This window comes from Citrus clementina, unplaced genomic scaffold, assembly GCF_000493195.1.
Source record: "Citrus clementina cultivar Clemenules unplaced genomic scaffold, Citrus_clementina_v1.0 scaffold_4, whole genome shotgun sequence".
NCBI lineage: Eukaryota > Viridiplantae > Streptophyta > Magnoliopsida > Sapindales > Rutaceae > Citrus > Citrus x clementina.
Genome location: NW_006262274.1, coordinates 18,750,109 through 18,761,652, shown reverse-complemented (window position 1 = coordinate 18,761,652; position 11,544 = coordinate 18,750,109). Strand labels below are relative to the sequence as shown.

Here is an 11,544-nt window from a genome sequence, read left to right as displayed (position 1 = left end):
TGGTCTGATCAATGCCCATTTGACGGCCCGGATGTCATCCCATTCAGCCCATCAACTACCCAACCCATTTAAGCCACCGACCATTATACGTGGCACAAATCTACTATGCCTTTCAGACTGGAATTTACAAAATTAATAAACAAACCAGAAGTCTCAGTTTGGCTACCAAAAGGCATACGTACGTGCATACATTTTAACAACGTGAGTACCTCTTTCCTTTGTTTTGTCAACTTATTTTTGGAAATTAATTATCACTTGAACGTGAGAGCTTCAACTATTTGACCAATCATTATACAAAATATTCTTCAAACATTCCCAATCTTCTTCGTCCCCTGCATGCTGCATATGACTCTATATATGTATCTGTATAGACATTGCAATAAGCACTAATAGGCCCTTATTAATTGTACTGTGTATATCATTTGAATCAACTCATCCAATATTCATCGACCCACAAATGAGGAGCTTAAGCTTTTGTATATTCATCTTTCTAGTTGCTTTCAAGGCAGCAGCCGATGCCGCGGAATACAACTACGCCGAAGCCCTTGACAAGACCTTTCTGTTCTTCGAGGCGCAAAGGTCCGGGAAACTACCGGAGAACCAGAGAGTTAAGTGGCGAGGAGACTCCGGTCTCAAGGACGGGTCTCTTCAAGGAGTAAGGACCTAATGTTGCTTGAATACGAACGTCTGCCCCTGACAATTTTTAGGAACATTTAATTACATGTATGTCATTTGCAGGTCACTTGTATCTGACTACTTCTTTTCTTTTGTTGGGTGAAGGTGGATTTGGTGGGAGGATATTATGATGCTGGAGATCATGTAAAGTTTGGACTGCCAGCAGCATTTACTGTTACAATGCTTGCATGGGGAACCATTGAGTACAGAAAAGAGATCACAGAATTAAACCAAATGGGTCACGCTCTGTGGGCCATCAGATGGGGAACGGACTATTTCATGAAAGCACATACTCAGCCTAATGTTCTTTGGGCACAGGTATGACTTTTTCTGAATGTTAAAGAGTTTGGTAACCTATATAAAAAAAGTTTACGATACACACAACCAGCCAGTGATAACATGTGCCATGTTTATATATATAACAAGAATTCATTGGGTTGTGTGCGGTTGATTCAGTACCTCTGATGTATTATATATATATATATATATATATATATGTATATATATCAATTAACAAGCTTCGCGATGCATATTGTTTCATGATTACAATTGATGCACAGTTACTTGTGATGGTATAATATCAGTTGAAGTTGTTAAATTTTGGTTTGAAAAATCATGCAGGTAGGTGATGGGGATTCTGATCACTATTGCTGGGAACGTGCTGAAGACATGACAACTCCAAGGGAAGCTTTTAAACTTGATCAGTATCACCCTGGCTCAGACCTTGCTGGTGAAACTGCTGCTGCTTTAGCTGCTTCTGCCATTGCTTTTAAGCCCTACAACTCTTCCTATTCTGAACTTCTCCTGCTCCATGCTAAACAGGTATGACCCCTAAGCACATTTCAATAGTGCCAAAAGTGCTTCTCTGTGTCTGTGCTTCTTGTATTAAGCATTCAATCTGTGGCAGCTTTTCTCGTTCGCTGATCGATTTAGAGGCTTGTACGATGATTCCATCAAGTGTGCCAAGCAGTTCTATACTTCATCCGGTTATTCAGTAAGAAAAATCTCTATATCCTTTCCCAAATTGCTCATCTAGCCGTTGCATAAATGTTCTTAAACAAATTCTTTAATGACAAAGGATGACTTATTATGGGCTGCAACCTGGCTGTACCGAGCAACTAATGAAGAGTGCTACTTGAAATATGTCGTCGATAATGCCGAATACATGGGTGGAACTGGATGGGCTGTCAAAGAATTCTCCTGGGACAACAAATATGCTGGTGTTCAAATCCTTCTCTCAAAGGTAATGGCCATTCCACAACTTTGATATGATGATAATTTTCTATTAAGGCTGGATTAGAAGAGAAAATTAATCAGATTGCTCTGCAGGTTTTGATGGAGGGACGCGGCGGTGCATATACTGCTACCCTAAAGCAGTATAAGGCCAAAGCAGATTACTTTGCCTGTGCCTGTGTGCAAAAGAATGCCGGTTACAATGTACACTTAACTCCTGGTTAGTATTTCCACTGCTGCAAAATCACATCGAATTTTATCAGTTTCAGGTTAATATTTCATCTGTATCGATTATGGTTTTGTTTCTTCAACAGGGGGCCTAATGTATGTGCGCGAATGGAACAACATGCAATATGCATCTGCTGCTGCATTTCTTCTCTCTGTGTACTATGATTATCTCTCTGCTGCAAATGCCAAGCTCAATTGTCCGGATGGCCAAATCCAACCTCAGCAGCTCTTCGATTTTGCAAAGTCACAGGTACACAAGCACAAGCAACATTTCTTCAGATTTAATTTAGTCACATGTCAATGTCCTAACAGTTTTCACACATCGAACATTTTTTTCCTATTTACTGAAAAATATGTTTCATTCTTGCCTCTTATGTCACAGGCTGATTACATTCTTGGTAAAAATCCCAACTCAATGAGCTACTTGGTTGGATACGGACCAAAATACCCAGTTCATGTTCACCATAGGGGCTCTTCTATTGCTTCTGTGTACAATCTCGACTCCCCAGTTGGATGTGTGCAAGGATTTGAGACATGGTACCGTCGCAATGAAGGAAATCCCAACGTCTTACACGGAGCCCTTGTGGGAGGTCCTGATCAGAACGATAAGTTCACCGAGGACCGTTCCAATTACGAACAAACTGAACCTACACTTACCGCCTGTGCTCCTCTCGTTGGCCTGTTTTCAAAGCTACAGGGTTCATCTAAAACTTCAGGTATGGCCGTTTGTCTACTAGTCAGAACTTGAAATATCTTACCCTATTTGAAAATTGAAACAATACTAACTCGGCTCCCTTTGCAAAATTATCACAGGATACCATCGTAAAGAATCAGGAAACTATCCCAAAGAATCAACGGTACCCCATCAAACAACACTAAGTGAGTACACATGATACTCAAATTTACAGATTCTTTTATCTGAGTTATGTCTGCATCTCACGAAATTTTGATTCTACAGCTTCCAACAATCAAGAAACAGCAGCACCAAACTCGAACACAGGTCAGCAGAAAAACTTGGAATATCATATACAAATTGAGTTAAATTGTTTTATCTTTCGACAAGCTTTAACATTCTGGTGGTTGTTATGGAATTGATGCAGAAAACCCAGTTGAGTTCCTTCACTCGATAGCATCAACATGGAATGTTGGTGAGACGACGTATTACAAGCACAAGGTCATAATCAAGAACACATCTCAAAAGCCAATTACAGACCTCAAGCTCACAATCGAAAATCTCTCAGGATCTCTATGGGGTCTCTCTCCGACTTCAGAAAACAGAACTTATCAACTTCCCCCGTGGCTTAAAGTCTTAAAACCGGGGTCACAATGCACTTTTGTTTACGTTCAAGGAGGTCCCCAAGCTAAGGTTTCCGTTTTGAGCTACAACTGAAGAGTTTGAAGAGAAGGATTGACTTTAAGTTGTGCTCAGGAGAAGAAAAAGAAATTTTCCAATGTACTTTCTTCTCTATTTGCTGTTAATTTTCGACTCCGTCAATTTCCTTGCAACTGTAAGCGCAATCGAGCACCAAATTGAACAAACAGATAGTTTAATAAATTACAGGATCCCTTTGGTGGCAACATAATTTTCTTCCACTGTTATAATTGATTCCATTTTATAATAATCCCGAAAGTAGAGGACTCTTCATTTTCTTCCACTGTTATAATTGATTCGATTTTTTAATAATCCCGAAAGTAGAAGACTTGGGAAGCGGTTGGTCCGACAAGAAATTTTCTCTTGCAAACATTTCTTAGGAATTTATTGCTGAAACAGCTGTTGCAAAAAAAGACCAACACAATACCCAGAACACAAAAAATAAACCTAATTCAATTTTTAAGAAATTAATTATAGACTTCTAATTGCTCAGCAAAAATCATTCACTCCAAATACGCAGTACCCAACGCAATAACAAACATAGATAAATTTTTGTATTAAGCTACCAAAATAAAATAAAACAAAACAATACTTCATATAAATTTTTGTACTTAGCTACCAAAATAAAATGAAACAAAACAATACTTCATACAAGTGAAAAAAGCTGGAAGAACTCTTCTTTTCAATGCTTTCTTCATCAGTCGTCACCAAAAGTTGTCTTCTTCCCTGCATTAATTGGAAAAAAAAAAGAACAAATAATTAAGGTGCTAGTTCAAACATGTAATTACATCTCAGAAGCATTAACAAAAGACTGAAAAATTAATAAATAAAGTAGTCCAAAACGAACCAACATTTGATACTGCTAAAAACATTCAAGTAAATTATATAATATATACATACCAGTGCCAGCTGCAGCCAAGCTAGGTCTATTAGGTGTTCCCCGTCCACGTCCACGTCCACCACGACCACCGTCTCTTCCACCACGTCCTCGACCACCAAATCGACCCCCATCTCTGCCACCACTTCTCCCAAAATCTCTGCCACCACTTCTTCCACCTCGGCCACCACTTCTCCCACCACCACTACCAAAATCACCTCTTTGTTTTGCTTCATCCACGACCAAAGAATAACCGCCGATTTCAGTACCACTCATTTCTAAAGCTTTGTTGAAACTATCAGCATCCGTGAAGTCCAAGTAAGCAATCCTGCAATTTCCAAGATACTCAAGAATTTGGGGGCAAAAAAAATTTCAAGCAGAAGTTCAAAACAGTAGAGTACAATTACACCCAACAAAACTGCATCATCTTAAAACACAAGATTATTTATCTTTTTGGTTTTCACAAGTATCTCAAATCCGAAGGAACCAAATAATCAAATTCAGGATAAAAGGAACTAACCCTTTAACAGAACCAGTATCATAATCTTTAGGAACAGAAATCCTTGTTATCTCTCCACAAGAACCAAAATGTTCTTCCAGGGAAGCCCTAACCTTTAAGATTCCAATTCAATGAATGGTTATGAACATTGGAAAACATAAAATTTTTACAACATGATGGAAACTTAATTCACTATAAAAACTCACCTGGTCTTCTCCAACCGACGAATCAAAACCCTTAATAAATATTGTGTGGGCAGCCTGACCTCTCCCTCCCTTCTGGAATGAGTTGCCTTCATTGCTGCCGTGATTGAAAATGCAAAATTAAGCAGACTTCTATGTGATATACTGTCAGCTAAATTAGAGAAATAATAAGATTGAACTAGAAATGATACCCGCCGCTGTATGGAGTGTAAGCACCTCTTTCACGAGCAAAATCAAGTCTAATAGCACGATTACCCAACATTTGACCATTCAACTCAATAGCCTAAGAAAGTTATGAAGTAAAAATGAGAAAGAAGAATCTAATTATCAACACATCAGCAGACTTATTGTTAAAGATTCCATATCAAGAGCCGAAATAACTGCATAATCTTCTCTAATATAACAAATTAAATTGTTAAATTGTGAAAGTACATGTTTCATGGACCAGTGAAAGATGAAAACAAGCAGTCGAAAATATATATACTCCCAACAACGACTATGGGACTTTGCTGTCTACGCTATTTTTTTGGGGTTGTATGGAATGAAAGAAACCAGAGGACTTTCTGTAAAGAAGTTGGGGAGATCATTCGCATCTTTGGGACAAAGTGAAGTTCTAGGCTTACCTCTGGGTTTCTATTACTACTGAATTCAAAGATATCTCTTTCTTTTTTATTTTTCTTTTTTATTTTGCTTAATTGGGAAGCCATCATATCCTAAAAGGGAATGAATTGTTAGTCAGGGTTGTTTTTGGGTTTTGGGCTATATCTGCTCTATGTAGAGTTTTAAGTGTTCAGTTTTAATTGGAACTTCTCACCCTTGTTTTTGTGGATTTGCAGTCCCATCAATCATTGTACATCTCTTTTATAGTTTTATATATAATCTTTTGTTTCTTAGCAAAAACAACATACTCCCTACATCATAAAATAATACGCAAGTTTGTACAACAACTGAACTAAAAGAAAAGCTTACCTTATGTGCATCCTCTACAGAGGCAAACTCAACATGTCCATAGCCCTTAAATCTCCCATCCGCATCTGAAGATAGACGGACATCAACAACCTCAGCAACTTCACTAAAGAAATTTTGCCTGAAGAAGGAAATTCAACTTATCAGAGGTTAAAACTTCAAATGACCAATTTGCACTTATAGATAAAAGATAATATGAAATATTTTAGCTCAAATGAAGACAGAAGGCATACACATCAGCTTGTTCCACAGAAAAAGGTAGATTGCCAACAAAAAGAGTCTTTGAACCTCCTGACTGAGGAGTGAAGGGAGTTTGGGCCTGAATAAGAAAATGTTATCATGAGTTTTAACTGGACAGAGAGCTAGCTCAAACAAATAAAAGAATAGGTGTACTGGATGGTTACAGCTTTCTTCCCAGACTCAGCATCAACCATTTTCACATCAGTGACCTGTTTATATTATTAAAAAAAAAAAGTTGAGAACAGCTGAGGCATTTTTTGAACCAAATAAACACTGTAATGGTAAAATAAAAAGCAGTACAGGTTTGTAATGGAATTATGGAAGATAATCCTGAAAATGCAAATGCTAAGTGATGCATAATCATTAATGCCTTTTTTTCCACAGAATTTAATAAAATATAAAAGCTACTGGAAAGCGTTACATTTTTCTTCGGAGTCTTGGAAGCCTCTTCCTCTTCACCTTCATCCTCATCATCTGAATCTTCCTCATCACTACTGCTTTCTTTTTTTAGAGCTTTAGTATTAGGTTTAACATCCTTCACAAAATCAAACAAAGTTATTTAGTAATCTTAGGTGCAAAAATACAGAATTTTGATGCGCATTTGGCATATAATAAAAGATTACCTTTTTCTTTTGAGGCTCTTCGTCACTACTTTCTTCCTCGGAACTACTGTCAACATCCATCTTTGCCGGTGGCTGTCACAGCAAAATAACAGATAAGCAGTAAGAATACAACTCCTTGAGATGAAAACAGTGGGCAAAGTTCAAAATTCATGATTAATCTTTTTTTTATATTAAAACCAAAATTAAGTTTTGAGCATAACTTGAAAAAAATAAAATATAATCCATCCCCTTCAGAAGTACATAATAACATCCCTAATGGTATTGTAAATTATATAGCCAAACAACGTATGAAATGCACATATACTCTCCCTCCAATAAGCAGTCCGAAAATCAAAGGAAACAATTTAGGAAACATTCAGGTTGTTGAAAAAAAAATTTGTTGAGAAAATGTGTGTTTCGATGAATTAACAATCACAATAGCACATGCTGAGTAGTACTACTAGATTCCCTTCCTCTCGGCTGACTACTTCACATCTTTGTTAACAACTTTCCAGTGACAATTAAGTATTGCAATAATAAGGCCAAATGCATTGTGTGAGATACATTAACACCAAACATGATATAAAACCTACGGACGCAACAACTTAATTCCATAGGATACTGATGGAAACAACAAACCTTTTCTTCCTCTGACTCACTTTCATCAGAGGAGCTGCTAGACTCCACCTTGTTTTTGGTAACCACAGCAGATAATTTTTTCACCGGAGTCGCTTTTGTGACATGAGTTGGTTCCTACATATGCACAAGAGAGAAAAATTAACCTAACACCAAGCGTAAATCCAAACCTCCAAAAATTTAAACCATTTAGAAAGGAATGAAAATTCAACCTCATCCTCATCACTAGAATCTTCACTTTCCTCATCAGAGCTATCACTTGATTCAGTTTTCTTCTTGGCAGCAGGAGCAGGAACATTCTTTACAGCTGGCAATTTCTTGGCTTCAGAAGTTACTTTTGCAGGAGCTCCCTACATAAATAAATAATTTATTATTTACAGTGTTTACAGGAAACTTGTATTCACTAGCAATACAGCTATACAACTGTCTAGCACAACTGCCTAAGGACACTTTAGTTGCGTAAATAATAAAGAAGCTGATAGCATGATTTTCTTCCATCAGCAAAAATAAATTTCCTGGGAGCACTATCACAATAGATAAAACTAATGCACAAAAGATATCCTAATACTCACATTATCCTCCTCTGACTCTGAAGAATCTTCAGAGCTTGAGGAATCATCATCTGAACTACCAGTTGATTTCTTAGTAGCAGCAACAGTGCCTTTCTTTGCAGTAGAAGCTGGCAATTTCTTAGGTTGAGGAATTGCTTTTGTCGATTTGTCCTGAATAGCATAATAACTTGTTAGCTTCAATTATGTAATAAGAATCTGAAGTATATTGCTCAGCAATAATTCAATTTAAACTTTAACTAGTAATTCAAGAAGCTGAGGAACTACTGGAGTATGTATTCTTTTCACTTGAATTATCATCTAGGAATATGTCAAAATCAATTATAATAACTGTCTATCACTAGTAGATCAAACAAGCAATAATAAGCCACCATAAAGACCATCACTTACATCCTCGTCTGAGCTTTCATCTGATTCCTCGTCAGAACTGTCACTGGAATCATCTTTCTTCTTCTGAGGAGCAGAAGGGCCATTCTTAGCTGCAGCAACTGGCAACTTTTTGATTGATGTAGGAACCTGAAACAAATAATCAAATATTTTAGAAAAAGGCATTAACATATTTACCACAAACAGCCATAAAATAACGAACATTGCTCCTCAAGAAAGCCCAAAAGTAACCAGCAGTATATACTAACCTCATCCTCATCAGAATCATCATCAGATGAATCAGAGCTGCTGCTGTCAGGCTTGCTTTTCTTAGCAGTGGCAGCAACAGCGCCATTCTTTGCAGCTACTGGCTGCTTCTTTGGTGGTTCCTGCCAAGTTAAAATTACATTTATTGTCCAGTCAATAAATTACATGCTGAAATAAAATAATATCTAAATTCCAGAGTGTCCAGCTCACTTCATCAGAAGATGAATCCTCCTCTTCACTACTAGACTCTTTAACAGGGGGTTTTGCTGCTTTTCCTCCCTTATTAGTCACAACAGCTTTAACCTGATAATTAAGATAGCGTCCAAAGTAAGTAAATATATTGCATAAGCTTATTCTACAAGAACACAAACAAGTCATGCTTTTGCATCATCGAGACAAATAAACTAATATAAAAAATAGCTCTGCACCAAACTATATACAAGAAGCAAAACATAAGTGGCAGTAAATATAGAAATCAATGAATCTTCATCACAATCAAATATATATATGTATGAATACACACCTTCTGTTCTTCCTCAGAATCTGAAGAATCCTCCTCTGAACTACTACTACTGGTTTCATCGTTCTTGTTTTTCTTCTGAGTCTTAGCTTCAACCTTCGCCTTCTTAACAGCCTGTGCTACCCCATCATTTACTTTCTGCTTCTTTGCACTCACTAGCTTCTCTATGGCATCTTCAGCTTCTCTCTTACCACCTAAAATGATAAAAGAACAATAACTATTTATCAGCAAAATACATGATCAACACATCCATTTCTTTATTTTGAACTGATTTAATGGTGCCCAAAAACATGACACATTACCTAAAATAATAATTAAAAACAAGCAACGCAGTCAAAACAGTCAAATTAAGCAAATAGTGGTTGATATATGAGCTCATAAACTGCCGAAAGACACACAATAGAGAAGCTAATCGTACCTTTCTTAGCAGACTTTGTAGGAGTGGCTACAACAGGAGCTGCATCAACCTGCAGCAGAGAAGCAAAAAATAAAGCAAAAAATGCCGTTAAAATTACAAGCTTTACATACAAAGAAAGTGAAAGAATCCAAACGAAAAGATTGAAAAGTAACGAACTTTGGCGGCAGATTTCTTGCTAGACTTGCCCATGTTCAGAGATTATACTGTTTTCAGTTGAAGAGGAAAAAAAGAGAGGCAGACAATTGAAAGAAAAGAAAGGCAGAAATGCAAAACCCTAGTTGCAAGATATTTTTGTAGGGTTTTGAAAGTATAAGCGTGATGAGGGGAAAGGCAAACAACCGGATCTATTTATACGCGCGTTAACGAGAGGTTTAGGGTTTTAGTATGCCTGCTAGTCTATGTTATTCTTACGTGGAGACGCGCCTCTTTCTGCTTATTTTCAGTGGGTTCATCAGCGCCGTTGATAACCCACTGACGGCTAATTTTACGTTTAAAAGCGTTAAATAGCACATTGGTAGCGTTTGATTGCGGTGATGGTCTAAAAACGTGAAAAGATAATACATATTTAGTTCTTACATAGATTTTTAAACTAGAATAAATTAGTTGTTTGATCATCCATTATAAGTTTTAGAAAAACTTGCCAATTGTTTTCATAGGAAAGCTTCTCGAAATTATATAAGAAGATGACCGAAGTGAAATTGTTAAAATAAAATAAGATATTTTAAGTAATTAAATTATTGTATGTGTGTGTATATATTAATGAGAATATTATTATTTTAATAAAGTAAGAATACTACTAATAGATAAAAATGTTAATTTTAATGTACTAATAGATAAAAAAAAATGTTTTAAGATATTGAAATCAGCATTTTTTGTTATTCTAACGATATGTTCACTTTAACAAAATAGAAACGTCATTATTAAAGAAAAATTATAACCTTTATCTTATGATTGAGATTACAAACAATTTCTGGTATTAGTAGATGCTCATTTAACTTGTAATATTCATTCCATGGATAATGAACATTTAATTATATTTTATGTGTTTCTAGACACAAGTTTTTTTTTAGATGTTAACCACTCATTGTTTTTAGTGAGTGGTGAATGACACGATTTAAAAGTGTTTAATTTACTTCCAAGTATAAGAGTGTTTAGTCGGAGGTCGATCTACAAAAAAAAGATTTAATTTGTTTATTTAAGTTTATCTAAAAAATGAAAATAAAATTTAAATATATGCAATTTAATTTAAGATAAGCTATGAAATTAAATTAGCTAGGGTTATGGATCCACTTTTAATAATAAATACAATTTAATAAATTTTTTATTTTTTTATTGCTCAAAAGATTAATTGTATAAATTACAATTATTTTCTAATTAATTTTATTATGGATTAAGTACTTAATGTGCCAAAACTTAACTTGTCTACAATAAGTCAAAATACTATTTTACCATACTTTATATTAAGATATTAAGAATTCATTTTGACAAACTCTCATGTTTGTCTACAATAAATCAAAATTTCAAAATATAAAACATGAATAAAATTAAATATAAAATAATTTAATTTATATAATTAAAATTAGAATTTGATTGAATCATATTTTTTTACTAAGAGTTTCACCTTCTCCTAACTAGTAATATTTAACTAAATATAATTGAAATAAAGGGAATTATTAAAATAAAAAACATAATTAAAAAAGTATTTGAAATTTGAAAATAAAAATAATTTTATTTATTGAAAATATATTATAAAGAGAGATGAAAACAAGAATTTGAAGGGAAAGAAGAGAAGAAAATGTGTAGAGAGGTGTGTTCCCCTATCTTTATTAATACTAATACATGATTAATCCACACTACACAAATAAATAAAGCT

General features: G+C 35.4%; 2 protein-coding genes across 4 annotated transcripts; one reads left to right on the top strand and one right to left on the bottom strand.

The window, feature by feature from the left end:
* The first annotated feature begins 457 nt into the window (after positions 1 to 457).
* LOC18043452 (endoglucanase 5) lies at positions 458 to 3,679 on the top strand. 2 transcript variants are annotated; one of them, XM_024186516.1, is made up of 11 exons: positions 458 to 655; positions 781 to 993; positions 1,297 to 1,497; positions 1,583 to 1,669; positions 1,754 to 1,918; positions 2,005 to 2,128; positions 2,223 to 2,386; positions 2,519 to 2,852; positions 2,950 to 3,015; positions 3,095 to 3,136; positions 3,237 to 3,679. In XM_024186516.1, the coding sequence occupies exons 1-11, from the start codon at positions 458 to 460 to the stop codon at positions 3,524 to 3,526; spliced, it is 1,884 nt and encodes a 627-aa protein (XP_024042284.1). In that variant the 3' UTR covers positions 3,527 to 3,679. The 2 variants fall into 2 exon arrangements, with proteins under 2 accessions (XP_024042284.1, XP_024042285.1); XM_024186517.1 differs by lacking the exon at positions 3,095 to 3,136 and having other exon boundaries at positions 2,971 to 3,012; positions 3,210 to 3,679.
* Positions 3,680 to 4,000: 321 nt separating this feature from the next.
* On the bottom strand, positions 4,001 to 10,008 carry LOC18043451 (nucleolin 2). Of its 2 annotated transcripts, XM_006437504.2 has the most exons (19): positions 9,828 to 10,008; positions 9,672 to 9,720; positions 9,257 to 9,447; positions 8,944 to 9,036; positions 8,736 to 8,855; positions 8,491 to 8,616; positions 8,104 to 8,253; positions 7,744 to 7,881; positions 7,535 to 7,648; positions 6,917 to 6,988; positions 6,715 to 6,828; positions 6,458 to 6,502; positions 6,287 to 6,372; positions 6,057 to 6,174; positions 5,279 to 5,370; positions 5,091 to 5,184; positions 4,906 to 4,997; positions 4,409 to 4,713; positions 4,001 to 4,234 (listed from the first exon to the last, which is right to left on the bottom strand). In XM_006437504.2, exons 1-19 carry the CDS (start codon positions 9,858 to 9,860, stop codon positions 4,206 to 4,208), a joined length of 2,061 nt encoding a protein of 686 aa, XP_006437567.1. In that variant the 5' UTR covers positions 9,861 to 10,008; the 3' UTR covers positions 4,001 to 4,205. The 2 variants fall into 2 exon arrangements, with proteins under 2 accessions (XP_006437567.1, XP_024041603.1); XM_024185835.1 differs by lacking the exon at positions 6,458 to 6,502.
* Positions 10,009 to 11,544: the final 1,536 nt, after the last annotated feature.